Genomic DNA, 20,948 nt, shown 5'->3' with positions numbered 1-20,948 from the left:
GTTAGAAATTCTTTATAAATAACAAAATGAAAATTATTACACTGCATAAAATTATTGGTCTACATTAACTGGTAGACTGGTAAAAGTTAAAGTTCAAGACTGAACGTAAGTACATGGAATTTTTTTTTTTACTCTGTGATTATACAAATGTACCTTTCTTGTAGGGTGTCCTGAGTGGTTCAATTCAGTGGGATGTCCTTGAACATCAATATAGCTCAGAAGAAGTTTATCGGGATGAAATAATGAAGATGGTTGATGTCAGTGATGGGGTATGTACTTTTTTTTTCCCGCCTACACTGGTTTTGTTAATTTGAGAGTCAACTGGCATCCACCTTGAAAGCAAATTTTTAGCAAAACCACCCAAATCATGTGCTTCAGTGTGGCTGGTTTGAAACAAAACCACTACCACATGGTAGCAATGAACATGTCATTTCTTGAAAAGATAAGTCAGTTTTGCCTTTTTTGTTTATTTATGTGCATATAGAGGTATGACGTTGTTAAAGTTGTAAATTTCTGCTTAAAGAAATGTGAAAATGATAGAACAGTAACGATGGCTGGAAAATAATTTGTAACATTCTCTTTCTCAGACATTTTCTAAATGTATATTATTATAAAATACTGTAAGCTTTATTTAGTGTATTTGATATTGATAATATACTTTTCTTGATTTCAGGATGCATTTAGGGCAGGACAGCATTTTGCAAAAACATTTCCTCAGAGTCTGAAAAGGATATATGAAATAAATGCTGTTGAGAAAGCAAAAGGATCGTTAATAGCAGAGGCTGAAGCCCCTCCAACTACACCATTCACAGTTTCTCCTGTTCACAATCAAGAGCCCACAAATATGGAGCCAAATTACGAAGCTGCTCAAAATGTTAACGAAAGCAATTTGGTTTCATCCGTCCCCTCACCAGTGAAACAGGAAAGTAGAATGAGTCAACCAAATTTGAACCCTCCTGTTCCCGATCAGCCTCCTTCAGCTGTCAGTGAAACCAGTGCCAAAACAAGTGCCACCTTGCAACCTGCTGCCATTGCATCCAACCAAAATACTGCAAAGTTACCAACTGCAGCACAGGAAACTTCGTTGCAGGAGAACCTCAGGGTTGACAACACTGACGTGTCTCAGGAAGCCTCACTTTCTGTTCAAAGTAATGTTGTCGATAACGTTGAGTGCGTGGGTAATAACTGCCAACCCTTGCCGGAGCCGAAACCTGCAGAGAAATCACCTGACGGCGGAAAGAAATTGAAAGGATTTTCTTTCAGTCAGCTGAAGCGAGCATCAATTCTTCCGAGTTTCCAAGGATTGAAGAAATCTAAAGAGAACAAAGAGGCAGCCGAAGCACATGTCGTTGCCCAACGCGAGGCCATTCAGTTTATGCGAGGCATTATGGATGAGTGCACGCACCTTAAGAATTTCTCTGTGCCTGTGGACACTAATCTTATCATAGCTGTAGCTGCAAAGCATGATGGATACGTGCCACGTGAAGGATGTGCTGACCTGAGGGACATATGGCCTGGTGCCGAAGTGCGATATCTGGATGGAGGTCATGTTAGCGCATATATATTATATCACGGCATGTTTAGGTAAGTTTAGTTGCTTCCCATTATTGCTAACTTCGTGGTTTAGTTGGTTCCTATTATTGCTAACTTCGTGATATTGTATTGTGACATTCAATTTGAGGTAGTATACAAAATTTTAAGGACTCTGCTACCATCTGTTGAAAAACTCAACTTAGGGGTATTGACTGCCATCACTCTTTACATACGTACGCATCGGTTCCAGAAATTCTGACATTTTGTAAATACAACCTGGAAGTCATGTTCTTAATTGATTGTTTTTTTTTTACTTCGCTATTCTGCCACTTTTGCTAATTGCGAAGTGAGGATGATATCATGAAATTGATAAAGAACTCCCGTGCTCTGGCTTGTATGCTCTCATTAAAGTGTAGTGCTAACCACTTTGTCACGAAGGCTGGCTGGAAGTCATGTTTTATGAGGGTGTCCAGCACTGTCTATATTTCTGCTTGAATTAACTCAGTCATATCAAAGCAATGGCCTTTTGTCAGTGAGTAGGGTGGTTGAGGGGTGGGGTGACAATCACCTTGTTTCTGGCCAAATAGTCCCTGGTGAAGAAGGAAGTGTGAGACAGTGCGTTCGTTGTCTTGATGCAAAATTGATTGATTGATTTGGTTTATTTTACTTCACTTTTCTGCCACTTTTGGCTAATGATATGATGAAATTGATGAAGGGACACTCAAAGAAAACTCATGCCCAGGTTTGGATTTGAACCTGGGACCCCTGGTGTAGTAGCATGCTATGTTAACCACTCTACCATGGAGGGCAGCTTGTGATGGAAGAGCCAGTTCTTTTTGTAGGCAAATTTCGGGGTGACATCTCATATTTTCATGCAGCCTCCACAAAACAGTAGTAGGTGGAATTGACTGTTTTGTGCACAATCGCCTCTTGTGTCACAGAAAGTGATGAGCATGTTCTTGACTTTGCTCTTCACCTGCCTCACTATTTTAAAATTTATTTATTGGTCTTTTGAATTTGGAGGATTGTTGCTTTATCTCGGGATCATAACATTAAACCTAGCTCTCATCACCAATGATAAACCTGGCCCTGACAAAGCTCCTAGCTGCCTCTGATCAATTGCTAAATTGCTACACACCACATATGCAACTCTAAATAAGAGGCTGTGGATGGTCAGCATGCTCAATGTTCACCCACATGAAATTTTGTGTACTGACTCCCAAGATATGCCAGTACTGCCACTTACAGTTCATTATGCTACTACTACTGTCCAAATTGCAGCACCAGTCTCGAAAATTCTGGAATCAAAGAATACATCACTTGCCAGCAACGTACTTGTTAAAAACAACCCAAAATGCACAAGTAGCATGATAAAAGACACTTTTAAGAGTTTGTCCAAGCTTTCGATTCCATCTTGGAATCATCATCAAGTATGGACGAGATACGGGGAAGGAGACTTGGTTTAGGTTCGCTACTCAATGTGTCTGCTGAAAGATGCCATTGCGGTTTTGCAGTCTTGGTAAGTTCTTGTTTGTTGATTCAAAGAGAGATTCGCAAACCACTTAGGATACATTCGCAAGAGAGAAAGTTCTTCCAGGTTTTCCAAACATGTCATAGAAACCTACCACTAATCACCACAGGATTGTGTTTCTTTTTGGCACAAGCTAAAGGGAAAATATAATGGGATGTTAAGAAAGGTGTACACATGATTAAAAACACCAATAATCTCAAGGACAATTTATGTGGAAATCTTTATCACGGTACAATACGGTCAAACTTAAAAACTCATCTCCCTCAGCCATCAATTTCAACAAACAAGAATTTAACCAAGACTGCAACGACATTTTCCAGCAGACACAGCGAGTAGTGTCAGCGGAACCTCAACCGCGTCCCTCGACCAGCCCTGATGATGATTCCGAGATGGAATTAAAAGCTTGGACAAACTTTAAAAGTGTCTTTTATTGTGCTGTTTGTGTTGTTTTTTTAACAAGTATCATAGAACATGTTCTTACCTATAGTGATCGTAAAAAATAGAAAGTGCATGTTAGCTGCAATGCATATATTTCTTAGTGGGATGCAAGTATTTGTTATTTTGTATGTACTTAAGATTTGACTCTCTTTCTAAGTGAATCTCAGTTTTTCTCATCTAGTAGAGATGTGAAATTCCATGCTTTACTTGTATTTTCATAAAGTAGCTAAAGTGTTAAGTGTGCCTGCTTGAATAGTAATTATTACCATTATTGTTTATTAAAGTTTATTGTTAATTTTATAGGGATGGACTGATACAAATCCAATGATATGTTTGAATCCTAAATTCAAATATTTTAACGTTTCCAGTCTTATATAATTTGTATGACAGAAATTTTTCTATTACATTTGACACTGCCATGTTGCCTTGTAATCGAGGGTCCTAGGGGTTTGATACCGAGTGGAGACTGATCCCACTTTAAACTGTATGTCCAGTTCCGATAGCCTATCTGTGCATCAGGTGGACTTAAAACGAAGCTCAAACAGACACTGTAAATATGAACGTTTTGTATTCTCATTGTACTGCTTGCAGATCGAGAACAGTAGGGAACCACTTCCTGACTCGGATATTTACCTTTCCGGTTTTTATCATTTTACACAAATTCATTGAAGTTTGTTAAAAAAAGAGTTAGTGATTTCATCATTTTGTTAGTAAACATGCACAAAAATTTAATTCCTCACGAAAAGAGATATGTTTGGCATGCATATAGCAATTTACGAAACACCTTCCCCTGAAGTTAACACAGAATACTCCATTCTTTAAGTTTCTCTCTCTTATGCAACATAATTGTCAATTCAGTTTCTCTACAAATGGCGAGAAAAGTTATAATTTATACATCGTGATTGAGTTCGTGCAAAATTAGTTTTTGTACATTTTACGACAACTCAAGAACTTATGATGATCTGTCTTATAAAAATGATCATGTAGAGAATGTTAATTAATGTGTTTAAAATTTCAGGAAAGCTATTGTTGATGCTTTTGACAGAATGTCCGACAAATACCACACCAGCTGATGCATGGGGGAGCCTGATGTTCACCACACAAAGAAGCGGATGAAAGTGATGTGAAGCATCAAAATAATTAACTTAGCTTCAGTGGTAGTGATGACCTAACCTACAGCTTTAAATTCTGGAAAACATGTGCAACTTTTAGCAGCACTTAAATTTGGTGCTTACTCCAGCACTGATTCTGTGCTGTATTCCGCATCAGGGTACATTCATGGATTAACTTCAAAGTACAAAATCATGAACTGAAAAAAAATGGGTAAGTCTTTTTAGCACTTATAGAATTATTGTGAAACAACATAACTTGTATCAGCAAGTAGTCTTTTTTTGTGATTTTATATTTAAGAAACTAATTAATTCAAGCCGTTTCTTACACAGTGCGGTTATTGTACATATAGTTTTTTAGATTTTTTTGTGAAGTGAGCAAAATTTGTGTAATTTAATTTAATATTACAAAACAATTTGTGATTACGGAAAGTGCATTGTTGTTATTTTGTTTTAGAATGATCTTCTTTCTATGTAAATAACACATCATGTAGTTGATACATTATTTTCAATTTATGGTTAGAATAGAATATGCATAATAAGGGGGAAGGGGTCTCATTTTATTTTATTGGGTTTTGTACAAAATCTTACAGATTCAAGAATTTTGCGGTACTATTTATCAATTTTGTAAACATTTATAACGTTGACTTGCAGTTCACAAAAGCAGATCATCTTAGTGTTTTCAGCAATGAATTTTAGTGGCAATGTTTTCTGGATGACTGAAGAAATAAAATTAAAGGGGTGTCGACAAAGAAAGACTGCGAGATAAATAAATGAATTTTACATATATATATATATGTATATATGTATATATATGAAATTAAATATTGATTAGCCTAATTTAGTAAATTGTAAATTCCTTTCTGCCCCTTTGTTATTGTTAATTGAAGTTACCGGCAAATGATGTAATTATGTATTTATATGTAAATATTGTGCATTTCTTTTTGTTATTTTGTGACCACAGGAAAGGATTGAGGCTTTCCTTCAAGTCTGATATGGCCTACTGTTTTTTTTTATTTGTTAATTTTATCAATTGTTATACTATGTAAAAATAAATGCCATAAAGGATAAACCTTATGTTGCCACAAATATATTGTGCATTGTAGCTGATTTACACAGCGTAATTGTAAAATAAATTTAGCATTTATAAACTAGTTGACCAATTTGTACCTCACTGGTTGATATCTTAATAAGTTGCTCTGAAGTTTAGGTTATTGGGAACAAAACCGAGAAGAGTGATACTTCTTAATGACAATAATGTGAATGTGTTCGCAGTGAAATTGAATCTGTAGTGCTTGAATGCATATTTCTATGAAAAAAATGCATGGTCACATTTCTGCAGATGCTAATTTACATTGATACGCTTCTCCAAATATGTTGTAAACTGGATAAAACTGGTGGGTGTAAATTTTATATACTTCATATATATATATGAAAGCATTTCTGATACTCTTACTCTTACTATCCAACATTGCCTGTCTGTTAACCTAAATTGGAACTATACCAAAATGCTGAGAGGGCACAGTATATTTCACATATGGGTACCGGGACTCATAGTGGTTCGGATCCCACTTGAAACTGTAGGTCTTTACTGTCGGATTAAAAATTATAGATCCTCGAGTTTGGACTGATTTTATACAGATTTTTATTCAACGGAGTAAAGATGTGCGTGGAATGTGGCAACATCACACACACTTACTCGCAGTGGCAGCTCGCAGTTTCCATGTTTCAAAGGATGTATGCGGTGTTACCATGATCCACTTACATCTTTACTCCATTGAATAAAGATCTGTATAAAATCAGTTTCGCAATGTGAATTCACAATTATAATGGAATTAACTCTGATACACTTACTATTCATTTTTCTGCGAAAGTTTTTTCCAGCGATCGATTTCGCCACTCGTCTGGTGGCTTCGTTAGGCGTGAACTGTCTTGCTACAGCTGGCGTGGTTCCTTCTTCTTCTGCTTGCGCTTGTGGTGGCTCTAGTTGACTCAGCACTTTCACTTTTTGTTGATCTCATGTGGGTGTAGAACATGATGCTGACCACATGCTTGGGAATAGAACAGGCCTTTCTTGCCACCTCATAGGCTCCTCTAAAATAATCATGCAAGCAAAATACATACTAGAAAGGTTTTCAAAAGAAACCTATGGAATAGTGACCATGCCCACCGACCTCAACACCAATACCGGGGCCCTCAATAAAACCTGGCTTGCCGCCATCAGGAATATGCACACCTGCCCAACCTGCTCTTCTTCAGCAACAAGCACCCACCCAACCTGCTCCTCTCCTGCAACATGCTCTCACCCAACCTGCTCCTCCCCTGCGACAAGAAACCAAGAACAGACCCCAAACGTTCGCAAAAAATCACGCCCGCGCACGCGAGCAAACACCGCCCTTCGAAAGCAGTCGACAAGATCTGAAACTGCCTTGTACAGCACCAAAATCCCGAGGCGCTGCAACAGAAGGAAGCTGTACACCCGCACAAGAACAACAAAAAGTGAAAGTGCTGCATCAACTAGCACCGCCACAAGTGCAAGCGGAAGAAGAAGGAACCACGCCAGCTGCAGCAAGACAGATCATGCCTGACGACGCCACCAGACGAGTGGCGAAATCGATTGCTGGAAAACACTGTCGCGGAAAAATTAATAGTAAGTGTACCAGAGTTAATTACCTATTTGCGCGTAACCGCCAAACTGATATCTTTAGATGCAAAGAGCTTCAAAACAAGACAAATATTGTATTTCTAGGACTACCCAGTACTAAGAAAAAGTTGTTTTGCAAAATTGATAAGAATGTTTTTTGACAAATTTTAAAAAATCTGAAAATTAAGAATTGTGTACTAAAATTTCATCATGATCAGCCACCCATTTTTTATTTATAGAATTTCAAAGAGAGCGATAGTTTGCAAAACTCAAAAAAAGGACACAAATTTGTTCTCATGACAATAAAAAATTAAATGCATACTCGAAGAAAAATTTGGTTACAATAGATTAATGCAGAATTGAATAAGCTAAATTTTGATGTAACTCGTTTTTATGTAGGTCTACTGGTTAATTCTTAATTTGAGTCCGAACTCAAGTATCTATTTATTTTTTAATCCAACAGTAGTACCGATGAGCTTATATGTGCGTAAAGTGGACTTCAAACTCAAACTTGATGGAACTTTATATGAATGGCGAAATGTGATTTATCAATGCTAAGAATGTATGTCAAGAGTCAAAATGTTGCTGAATTTCCTTATGTTGTGTGTTGATCTATTCCATTTAGAGAGCTTTCAGTCCAAGGTGACACGTGACGCAGAAATGTTCATGAGATGGGAAGTTTACTTACGTTAACATGGTGTTATCATTTTCGTTTCTGATTACTACAGAGACAAGATTAACGAATAGTGAAATGATGTGCTGTATTAAAATTAAAAATAGTTAATATTAAATTATGTATGTAAACATAAAATAATGCAAACTACATTGAACAATAGGCTTCTGAAATTTGATTCTTTTCAAAATTGAAACAGACAGAAATCGTGGATGGTAGTTAGCTCTCCCAAAAGGGGAAAAAAATGTTGAATTACATGTACATATCCTCGATACTTTGTTTAAATATTACTTATTGAAAAATCAATTTGTACAAGTGAAAGATATTTCCATATTGTTATTTTGCGTGTGATCAAGGATTGGATATACTGTTTGACTGACTTGTAATTTTACTGTTGGGTTAAGTAGAAGGGACGACAGAAAAGCACTGACAAGGTGAAATTTAAGAAAAAAGGAAATACCGCAGATGGTATTCTAATTCCAGCCCCATTGCTCCATACTTGTTTCCAACTTTGGCAACATAGACGCTGTCTTACTCTGCTGAACCCAACACATTTCCATCCATAGTAGAAGCTTATGTGACTGCTATAATATGCTCTATCAAAGGTTATCATCAATTTAGTTCACACCGAAAACGAAAGTGTAGTGAAATATCTAGAAAAAATCAGATGAACCGGAATGGTCCGTTGCCATTTCTGACGAGACGGAACAGGAATGTTCCACATATTCATGAACTAGAATTCCATTCTGGTTTGCTCTGGTCCATTTTGATTCCTGGGTGTAGCACTAAAGTAACGAGCATTATGACCACAATCACGATCAAAAAACTTGTAAAGGAACACTAGCTCAACGAATGGCACTGAATGTGCTGATGGATCATATAATGAATGAACCACATGAACGAACAATGGAACATTCTAGCATAAAACATTGACTGCGATCAGAATGACAGATAATTTGAACAATGCTTTGTGTTTCGAAAATACCATTTATGCCACCTGTAACCATAGTAGTTTCTTGAACTGCATGCGCCAGAATATTCTGTTTTCCTCTAGTCTGTAAAAAAAAAGTATTCACTGTACATTTGCTGGCAACAGACAGAGATGACATGATAGGATACATGCTATTGAGAAAATGGCCTAACGTAGGCAGCACACAAGTGACAAGCAACACATGCAATATGTCAGTTGCTCTAGTACAAGAGATTGCATTTATTAGTGAAGGTTTGTTACAGATGGAGTGCTGTAGTCCCAAAATTTTCACAGGGTATACTTCACGAAATGTTAAATTGAGACCATGTTTACATTAACTTTGTATTGTAAAGCATTTAACTTCTACAAAAATGTCATTCATGGTAGAATACTGGTAATTTTAACAAGAGAGTCGTGTGATAATACAGAAGGCATTTTTAAAAATAAAAATATATGAAATGTGCAGCATGTTATTGCAGTTTATTTTCTTGTTAGTATTGCTTTTGTGAATTAAAAGCTTGTATACTTTTAATAGCTTTAATAATGCTGCTAATTACACTGAAATTGAAAAACTTTGAAAAATACTTGTGTAAAAGAATGAAAAATGAACAGAAAAAGCAATAATTATCTCTTTTTCTCATTCTCTCCATATTTAAAACTGTAATATCACAGTCACAGTTAACAATTGTTGCGTAAAAGAGAAACAAGAATGGAAAATGTTCCAGATATCCGAATGTGTGAATTATCAGAATAGTTTTATTGTTTGTCCATTTCACAGGCTATCCACATATTCTTTTATTCCTCATGTTCGTATTTCACTGTACATGATTTTTTTGCTACAAATCCTTCATCAAATCTGTTCTATCAAGATATCCAAATTATCCGAATATTCAGATAATTTCCTATCCAGATTTCAAATATCCCAATATCAGATATTCTGATATCCAGATTATCCGAGATGTCTTCCCTGTGGTTGAACATACTCGTGTATCTGAATTAACCAGATATTCATTATCCGGATTTTGTGGCTGTCTCTAGTTTTGAAATGTGAGGTAGTCACATAGAAGTGAACCATATTGGGTCAGGATTTGAACAGTGTTGCCACAATATGAGGGCACAATTTCCCTTTCCAAGGCATCAATTTTTCCCTTCACCTAAGTAAATTATATAATAATAATAATTAGTAGTAGTAGCAGCATTATTAGTGGTGGTGGTGGAAGCAGTAGTAGTACGTAGTTAAGTATTCCTTTGAATTTGTTATTCGTTTGAATAAAAAATATTTTAAAAAAAATTCACATTTCAGTTTCATCACTTCCTGACCAGATGTCCCAATTTTGAATCCTGGTCAGGAATCCATTTAATGGTTAATCCTCATGACCTCCTCGTTACTATTTATCCAAAGATGCATAAAAGCAACGTACAATAAACTTAAATGGCGCGGTAACCAGTAGGAATAGTAAAATAAATAAATAACATGTGGATATGAAATCCGAAATTAACATAAACTGTAATAACTGTAAACATTTCCCTGCAATTGTGGTATTTTTCATCGAAATTCCCTTTTCTCCTATGGCTAAAATTTTGTTCCAAATTTCCCTGCAAAAGGGAAATTTCCCTTCATGTGGCAACACTGGATTTGAACCTGCAAAATTCAGTGACAAGGTGGAAAGTTGACCACTTAACGTACTCGGCCACCAAACCAGCCATTGAAGTGAACTAAAATAAATCACATTGCAATGAACATATTCAACAAGACCATAAAGGTTTCATTCTATTGTTTAACAAAAATGTACCTTGCCTTGAAAACACCTGTGTATGGGGGATGCAGTAATAGAGGTGAAGGAAGCCTTAATGCAGTGACAGACAAAACTAAAAATAATTCAGGTACCTGTCCCTTTTTTTCAGGAGCTTTTTTTTTTCCAAATGCAGGCTAAGATAGCTGTGAATCCAACTAAGATATGCTATGAAATGTGATTAAATTTATTAATTAATACAAGATTGGATTAAAAGTTATTAATTCTTGCACCGGAGTAGCGTTTCTAAAGAAGAATGAACAGGCAACAGCGTGAATAACTATGCAATACATTCTAATATGGTATATGCCTGATTCTACCACATCGCTGCAGATTTAAAAATGTTGCTAGCAACAGTGCAAAAACTTTGGCATGTTTATTATTCTGATATAATTTATTGCATCGTGTTTATCATGGCAAAGTTAAGGCTTTGTAGCCTTTTCTACCGAAAACTGGTACTGTACTCGTTGCCTCCCCCCCCCCTCTCTCTCTCTCTCTCTCTCTCTCTCTCTCTCTCTCTCTCCCCTCCCTCCTCCCCCTCCATATATGGATTTTTTGTAAAAAGTAATGGAAATTTCATCAACCAAACTCAAAATATTAAGTATTTTTTTTTTTTTTGTTTTTTTCAACTTGATTTAAAAATTCATGCACCAAGTGAAAATTTTCAGGCACCTTGGGTACCGGGTGCCTTAAAGTATAGTGAAAAGTGATAATGCTGCTTCTTCTTTTTCTTCTTCAGGAAGTTAAGAGTTAATTTTACTTTATTTCATGAAAAAAGTGATAGAAAAATTTACTTCTTGCTTTTAAGAACTCATGAAATATGCATTATAATATGTGATTTCATATGTCTTTGTTTCTGTCAGAAATTACATGTGTAGGTGGGAGGGGGAAGCGTTTGTAGTAATAAAGCAATATGAATTTACTTCTTTAATACTTCAGAAATTAGAGGGAAAAGAAGTTTCATTAGAATGCTAATTTAGAAATGTAAAATACATCATTAGGTATTCTACCTGTATCAACACTGAATATATCAAGAAATTCAAAAGCTAGAGAGAAACGTAAATATGATGTTTAACCCCCTTATGGTAGGCGATGTTTTTGTGCATCCCTTACTTACATTAAACCATTCTACAGTACCCTTGTGTGAATATCGGTGCTCAAAGTGTGTGGGGGATGTTATCCTCCCAGTTAAGAAAATTTGCATAAATATCCCCCAGCTACAATATTTTGCATAAGCATCCCCTTCCCCCCCACCTGCTCCATTGTCTATATCTTGAATCATAGAAGCATCCCCCAGCCAGGCATTTCCACTTTTCAATTCCAACATATTTATTGTAGATTTAAGTTTTGTAATGACACCATGAAATGATTGTAAATTTTAATGATTTGCAATTTCAGTTTTGTGAGTACATGGAATTAACAGAAAGTAACTTTAAGAAGCCATTTAATGAAATCTGTAATCTTCAGCAGAATATTTTTTTAAGAATAATACTTTTCCAAGTGTGCTAATGAAATAATGAGGAACTTGTGTTTTGTAAAAATACCAAGTATTACTTTTTCATAATTCTCATCTCCACTTACATCCCCATCTGACAATAAATTTTGAAGACACTATTTCTTATTAAAGTTTCAAATTAGAACGATCTAAGCCACTATGATGTACCCATTGATACTTGTAATATGGATTAACAAATTTTGTAAACATCTTGATTCTTAGTTGGTAAATTCATTATTGAACTTACTTGTACCTTCAAATTTTATCCAAATTTCAAACCCACGTACGTTCTTCGTCAGGGGTGGGAAAGGAATGACCTAAAATATATAAGTGATTAACAAGTGTAAACATAAGGTTAAAACGGCACAGCAACAACTGGACCTAGAGCTCCATCTAGATCCGGTTTTTGCTGTCCGACAATGGAAGAGGATATGGATAGCCACGACTTCCTGGCATTGAAGGTTTTTTAAAATATTGTAACCTCGCCTGCAAACCACTTACCTATTGTAGCTTGTATGTAAAGATCATTCCTTTCCTGTTCCTGGTGTTTCTGTTTCTATCATGACCATTTGTACCCAGCCTAACTCCTTTACATTTTATAGGGGGTGTTAAGGGACTTCTGAATCACCCTGTTCTGTGTGTTACCAAATTCATAAGCTGAAACATTGCTGGAGAAAATAAATCCTATTGCTTGTTTCAGTAATATTTTGGTAAAACACATGTATCTTTGTTTTATACCCAATCTGTAGTGAAGTTTGAGAGTATTTGATGTGTTATTAGTAATTATACAAATTACCTAAAATTTGAGTTGTAAGACAATGGACACTTGAAACTAATGTTGTTTTGTCATTTTTATGTGTGCTACATATCATGTCATCAACGCATATGAATTGTAAACATATATACATGAAAAAAACCTTAACTGAATTGAGACACTGTACGAAAATAAGTTTAATGTATAATGAAAGTAAATTATATACTTGATGTTGATGCTGGCTATTTATTCATAAATAAATTTATACTTAACCAGTAAAAATATATTGTACATGTATGTTCTGAAAGGAAAACTATTCATCTTGCTACTGTATTGACTTTAAGAGATACGTAGTATGTAGACAGTGCTTGAAGTGGGAGTGGGAGGCAGGGGATGCTATCCCCCTAGTTAGAATTTTTTTCATAAAGCATTCCCCCAGCTAGGAATTTCTACTTCGAGCACTGTACATAGAAATATATTACTTGCCTATAAGTTATTTTTTTGGTATTTGCATATTCAGGAAACCAGTACATAATATATTATGTTTGGTATAGCATTTGTCAGTTATTTTTATTATATTTTTGTTTGGTTCAGAAAACGATGTTAAATATTATTATTTTAGTGGTTTAAAATTTATTTTCTCAGCATGACTATGAAGGATGCATGCGTCATTTGAAGTAATAATTGAAATGCAATTTCTGTTTCTCTTGTAAAACTAAACTTTATTCTTATTACTCCTCATTATATCTGAGACAGTGGTACTGTAATGCAAATTGTTGTTCATTTAAAAAAGACTGTACTGTAACTGAGAAGACTGTTGTTAGAGAGAAATGTAAGGAACTAAATTTGTTGAATATAAGGCCAGCTGAATACTATTTTGTCATATGTCCATCTCCACTAATTTCACAGGGGAGCTAATTGATGTTCCATTTATGTGGATTTGGAATACACTACAAGATTTGCATAAACATTTTCATTATTTTTGATAATTCGCGCCACCTGACAACCAGATCCGTTGCTTCAGAATGTGATGCATTAACACGTTCAGAACATGATAACATCTTCAACTCATCTCAGACCAAAATTGGAGATACGACAAGATGGCATTCACATGGCGATATGTAAAAATATTCATGATGTTCTGTGGAAAACGTGGTTAAGAACAGGCGTGGATCCACGGGGAGGGAGATAGGGGCAATCGCCCCTCCCAACTGCCAGGTTTTTTATATATTATTGTGCCTAATACTTGTTCTGTGTTTTTTCACAAAGTTTAAAAGTCTCGAGGATATATTTTATAAATATTGATGTAAGTCCACTTTCTTTTATCATGATAAGCAAATCAGAACTGGACCTACAGTTTAATGTGGATCTGAACTACTCTGCGAAGATGCCTCAAAAGAAAATGGAACCCGAGACCACTGCAGAAATTGTGTTTTTGTTTCTTTGTTCATTCAGTTTACTTCGGTAACAATTGGAGCAATTATGATGATAACTACATACAATAATAACCACTTATCACAGCCCTGGTCCCTATTTTTGAACCAAAAAAAAAAAACAGCTAACCATTGGACGGTTCCTTCTAACAGAATCCAATATTGTTTACATAAAACAGTTCAAGTGTAGGTTAGAATTGATTCTTGGTGAGGTAAGGTAACTGACTGAAATTCTCCCCTGGTTAAGAATTACATTAAAACACTCTACCAGTGTTGCTTGTTTCACTTGGTTGTGACCTAATAATTTCAAAGGCCCAGTGCCGTCATTGCTTGCCAAAGAAAGGGACCCAAATTTAAGTGCAGTTGCTGTCTAGTTTGTTGGATAGATGATATCGAAATGTACATGCCACAAAATTTATAGGTGCTTTGGACAATAAGCATAGGAGCTATAAGCATCAATATATACACGCACACTACGTATAGCGACAAGAAAATTATCTGCATACATATTGGTCAGACCAATTGCTGACTATTTTAGATACACACAAGTGGCACCAGATTTTTTACTCATCAGCAAGTAGCCTTTAGTTTCTCCTGTTTGCTGGTTATGGAGTATACAAAGAACTAGTCCTTGCTTGAGTATAAAGTAACAATGGACTTTGTTCTGGAAGTGACTCTTTACCTACTTGCACTATCAGTTTCCTCGACATCTTTACTTGAACATCAGGATTGAATTCAACACCAGTGCCTTCATCTATCAATAGCATGTTACACTCTTGAAGAAACCTCTTCTTCAAACTACTGCTTTTTAATCGGTTGAAAACTACAAGTTTTTTTCTCAGCATTTCATCTGAAATACTGAAGTCTACTAATGTGCTGAATGATCACAGCTTGTTTCATTGCATATCATGCACTTAACAGCGTGCTTCCTTGGGGAGGCATGAGAACTTGCAAAAAGTTATTTTTTCCTGAAAGTTAAAAATGTATTAATAAAAAGTATATCAATATCTTCTGTATTATTGCAACTTAATGTTGGTTGTCTCTTGGCAATGTCATCTGTCCCTGCTTTTGAACTAACACAGGAGGAACTGGACTCATACCTTGTAGAAGAAAACTACACCAATGTTGACAATAGTGACTTTGTACAGAAATTGGTATACCTATCTGATTTTTTTCCACAAACTTAAATGTTCTCAGTGCATCTTTATAAAAGAATAATACCCTCATCCTGCATTTACCAGACAAGGTGCTAGGCTTCAAAAGAAAGTGTCTGCTTTGGAAGAGAAAGATTAAAGATAAAAACATTGCTGATTGCTTTCCTATGTTGAGCTTATTGTTAGAGAAAAAAGGACTACAGTTAAATGAAGAAATGGAACAATTGTCACAAGTTAATCTCCACTTGGAAAAGTGCTTTTCCACAGGACACACAGCACAACTAGATCAGGGATCCATTCAATGCAGACTCTCCACCAAATTTTGTCACAGCTTATTAATCTTTACTCCAGAGTTAAGTAAGAAAGCCTTGCGCATTCTGCTTCCTTTTGCGACTTCTTATCTGTGTGAAACTGGATTTTCAGACAAGGCTGCGGTCAAGAGTAAATATCCAGAATGATGCACCTTGCAATTTCCAAATATGTAGCCCTATTTGATAAACTGATAATGCCAAGAAATTCGTACATCTCACTTACTTTGCTAAACATTGCAATGTGCCTCTCATTAATATCTATTATCCAGTTTTTCTTACTGCCTCTATTTAGCCTTTTTCCTCACTGAGTAAGTTGATACCAGTTTAGAACATTGAAAAATTTTACATCATCTGTATTAATCACACATTGCACTTTCATTACTTGTATGTGTATCAGAGGTGTGGCCGGTAACAGCAAAATGTAAAGAATTAAAAAGTTTTTTCAATAAAATGACAACATTGTTAAATACGTTAATGAACACAGTTGCCGTCAAGTAGATATTGCCTAGGACAAGCCGACAGAAGCGAAAAGGGAGGCCGTTCTGCTACCCTGAAGAGGCAACAAGGGAGAAGAGGGTGCCAATGCAAACAAAGAGCGGGGAAGGACTTTGGGGCATAGTGTGCTATGCGGTTATTCATATGCCTGTTAAGGGGCCCTGTTGCTGCTCATACCTACCGAATCAGCCAGTGTTATCACATCGGATTGGCAGAAAGAAGCTAAATCCCGCCTAAAATAGGAATACCATTTCTGTGAAGCAACTAGAGGTAGACTGGAAAGCCAAGAGGATTGAACGACAACTGAGACCAGTTAGGTAATAGACGAAAATATAGTTCCTTGGTGTGATTTGAGATTTTGACAAACCTTGCTCCAAAATACTAAGTTGGCAACAACAGTAGTAAGCTGGGCTTCCCTTCTGCAAAGGAGCAGAGTTCTGTCGTCTGCTCAGTGCTCACCACACAAACGTCAAACTGACCCGAGAAAAGTGTGGTTGTTCTTCTTCCCCTTCGCACCTCATTGCAAAGAAACAGAGACAGATAAAGAATTGACAAGGGTCTACCACTATTCATTGGATTTTCGTGGTAACTGTCTCATGAGTGTCTAGGAGTGTTTGTGGCTAAATCACTGTGCTGATTGCAAAACACGAACGAAATGAACACATATCTAGCTCAAAGACATGATAGCCGGTAACAATTTTGAAAAAGTCACGCCACGCCACTGATGTGTATTAAGTACAACACGTGAAGAGATTTTGTGTTCGTCTTTCAGTCATGTGTATTTATATAGTATTATTAAGGGGAGGCACGTGCCAATTTTGGCAGCTGAGGAGAGCTACAACAGCAAACAGTTTGAAAATGCCTGTTCTAAAACAACAAAACTGACGTTCAAATATCAGTGACAACCACGTAGACCCTTCATTATGAGGTATCTTGGATGAAAGACACGCCTCAGACAATGACAGGAAGAGCCTTGGAAATTAGTAGGTTTCAACCAAGCGAAAAAAGCAACTTTGGTACAATAGCTTTTGTGTAATAATTTCACTTATAGCATGCATTGTAAGTAATCTAGTTGATCATTACGTAAGGAGAGTATGGTAGCCAATAAGAAGTGTTTCATGTCATAATCACAGAACATGTACAAAGAAGTTAGCAGCTGAATTTGTGGCCATAATTTTTTTTGATTCTATGTTTTGTTTCCTTACGATTTGGCACACACGGGAGATGCACCGTGTAGAAATTTCACCAGATCATGTAGGCTAGACCAGGACTCGAATCCTGGTCTCTGGCATACTGTATCATTGCTATACCAATTGAGCAACGAGCCATCCATGTTTTACTTGATTTTTTTGCTATCACTACCTGTGAGACAATTCTACAGAGGTAAATCACACCGAACTTGATGATTTCACTAATTAATAACAGACTTGTGCAACCTACAAGGTGTTTACCAGTCTGGAAAAAATGGAAAAGTCGGGGAATTTACTTTTTTTTAAAAAAATGAGGGAAATTTGCTCTTTTGCTGGAAAAGTCGATGTTTTCGTATTAGTGCAGTAGAAGTAGGTTTTTCAATAAACATAAAAAGCCAAGAAAGAAATTTTCAATTTCTTGTGGACAACCTATACTTCAGTTTGATATACTGTGTACTACCAGTGATAAGAGTAGATGTTTAATATTAAATACTACAGGAAAAATGCTCATGTTTTGAACTTGTATTGTGTACAAATCGACTACAATAAGTGGCTATTTCTATTTACCACTTTCTTCTTTTTACAATTTTTAAGGATGTTTGGTAGATACATACTTATCTGGAGTAATATATTACTAAATTTTACTATAATTATATATATGAAGGGCCAGGGGGAAAAACGATGAATGTTCATTCGAGATGATTTGCCAGGAAATGAAAAACAAAGTATTTCTTTTCATAAGTACGTTAATATATGCCAAAATAATAATGCGTTTTTCAGGCACTTCTCATCGTTTCCCAACCAAGGCCGTTCTCATTCTTATAGTACAGCTTCTGAACTATCAGATGGCGTTGCGATCTCAAAATGGGCGAAAAATCGACATTCATCGTTTTTCCCCCTGGCCCTTCATATATTATTTACACTATTGTTATGAATTTTTATAAAAAAAAATTCTTTGTTAGTAATTGGTTAGTACATTTCAAGGATTACATAGAAACTCACCCCTGACACTAACTTGCTTCCCTCCTCTTACCAAGCAGTCAGTTACTGTTCAATTTATCTTCGCATTTTTACCTTTACATGTGAAGTGAATATTCTAAAAGTCGGTTAACTGGTATTATAATTGTGAGTGTTAAGCTAGCATATAATAACCTTCTTCCAGACATGTTCATGTACACTAATTGACCTAATGATTTGTCTGGAAAAATTTTGGTTCTTGTTCTGAAAAAACTGCAAAAGTCATGGAATTTTGTTTTACGAAATTATAAACCCCTGAACCTATCATGTTGCTACAGGTTTTATTATTGCAGCTGCTTGGTTCATGTGTTTCTTGTCAATCTGGTGTGAAATCTTCCTCAAGATTCCACCATGTTATAAGCAGTGCCGGATCTACAAATCTTGCCCCCCCCCCTGCAAAATATTACCAAAGGCCCCCTCTACCTACCTTCACACACACATTATTCTTGATCTCACGTTGACAAACTCGCATACGAGGGCCTACAGGGAGATTCAAAAGTCCGTTAACACCCCCTATAAAAATAAAGGAGTTAGGCTGGGTACAATTGAAAGAAACAGGTTAGGCTCAGGGGGAACCACGTTGGTGTGTTCCAAGCGGATGTCCACCATATTAGTGGCCGCCATATTGAATTCAACTCAATTTTTTTTAAAAAAATGGGAATGGTGTGATGCGCCGATTTGTTAAGAGATTGGGGGGGGGGGGTAAATCTAAGTAAAGCATAAATACTGATTTATTTCTGTTTGCGGGAAGAGGGGTAATTTTTTTTTCTTAAGGTGGGTACACTTGAATTAACCTTTGAAAAATAGTAATTGCAATAACTGTATTTGACAACAAAACATATATATCAGGGTACATCGAACTTGATTAGCTGGACAAAAAATTCACTGCACTACTGTAATTATACAGCATAATACTTTACATGTAACTTTTGACTGAGAATTTTTTATCATATTCTGTTTATAATACGTATTCTTACAATCCTTTATAGGAGTTTAATATCTTCACACATATTTACATAAAAAAGGAAGGCCCAAGATAAAATTTTCATCTGGGCAAGCGATTTTTGACATTTCCGAAGGGAAACATAGGAGCCTATTTTGCAATGGACTGGCTCATTCAAGAGCATGAAGACTGCAGTATTCCCATGCTTCTTCCTCTATTCTCGCACATATTCATTCATAATATGCCATGCGTTTTCCTTAATTCATTGTCGTGATAGTCCCACATTATTGATTCTGCCCATTTCAGAGCAGAATCCTGCATAATTTCCCACCTATTGTGTGTGAAGTTTGTGTGCAAAAGTTATGTAATATGTTGGAAGATATGCATTGGGCTCCTTATAAGAGGGTCAAACGAGAACTGGATGGGCCCGGGCCCCTCCCTCCCGGTTTCGACACCAGTGGTGATGTGATATACATATATGACACTATTTTCTCATGAAATTGTAGCCTGATTTGATCTAAGGTCGGAATTTTTCCGGCTTTGTCCCAGCAAAATCTGATCCAGGGTCCACCCAGCATCAAATGGTACCTGTTGGGAGGGGGTTTTTAAATGCAGCCAGAGTGTGGTGCTGATCACATCACCTCCAAGATGTCCGGCATCGAAAATATGTGGGGCCCTGCCCTCACATATCCTAAATGTGCCTTCATGGCATGGTGCTACATGCACAGGGAACTTTAACTTTACCTGTGATATTGTATATTCGTTTCTGTACCTCTGAGTAACTACGTTTATTTTTTATATACACATATACAAACCCTCTACTATGTCAATGGCTGAGGGCCCCCCCTTAAAGGCTTACTTGTCTCCCCCCCCCCCCCCCCCCGGTGCCGCACTGCGGGGTTTTGCGGGTTGTAGATCCGGCACTGGTTATAAGTGATTTCTTTACATTCTACATAAATTATGCTCATGAGGTTCAACCTTGAATGTGATTTTTTTATGGAGAAAACAAATAGCACAAACGTATATGCAGTTGTGGCCTCTAACACTGAAATCTGAAATATACATAAGCTAATTCTCATCTTGCTTGCAAGTTGAATTATGTAAATGTAGACTGTAGACTAGATTTGTTTTGCCATTGTTGTGTTTACATAATCAGAACTGCTCATTGATAACTTTTATGAGTCACAGTGTTGATATCATCCTCATTAACTGTTTACAACTTTCAATACCTAAAAAATGCAATCTTGTGAAATTAGTTTTAGAGTTGTGTAGATTGTGTAAAATTTATTTTGAAATGAATTGATCATGTACATTATTAACAATGCATGTAAATGTGGACCATTTCCTAGATTATTTTCTAGTTGCTGTATGATGATCAAATAGTTGTATTAGATGAATTTGTGCAAATATTTTGATAGTTTCATGAGAAGTAACTGTTTTTTGTAACAATGAACTTGAAATTTGT

The 20,948-nt window shown here is 36.2% G+C and overlaps 1 protein-coding gene across 4 annotated transcripts in view; it reads left to right on the top strand.

Annotated features, from left to right (window-relative positions):
- The window catches only part of LOC145993811 (protein ABHD18), a 41,500-nt gene extending 33,605 nt beyond the window's left edge, over positions 1–7,895 (top strand). For 3 of the 4 annotated variants that reach the window (XM_083129635.1, XM_083129636.1, XM_083129637.1), the window contains exons 8-10: positions 165–269; positions 674–1,584; positions 4,521–5,412. In XM_083129635.1, the coding sequence (XP_082985761.1) occupies positions 165–269; positions 674–1,584; positions 4,521–4,575 (1,071 nt within the window). In that variant the 3' untranslated portion in view covers positions 4,576–5,412. Of the gene's footprint in view, positions 1–164; positions 270–673; positions 1,585–4,520; positions 5,413–7,880 lie in introns of those variants that run through there. The other variant, XR_014442291.1, reaches the window with a different exon arrangement.
- Positions 7,896–20,948: the final 13,053 nt, after the last annotated feature.

This window comes from Lepisma saccharinum, chromosome 10, assembly GCF_977018435.1.
Source record: "Lepisma saccharinum chromosome 10, izLepSacc3.1, whole genome shotgun sequence".
Classification (NCBI taxonomy): Eukaryota; Metazoa; Arthropoda; class Insecta; order Zygentoma; family Lepismatidae; genus Lepisma; species Lepisma saccharinum.
This window is presented reverse-complemented; position numbering and strand designations above follow the sequence as displayed.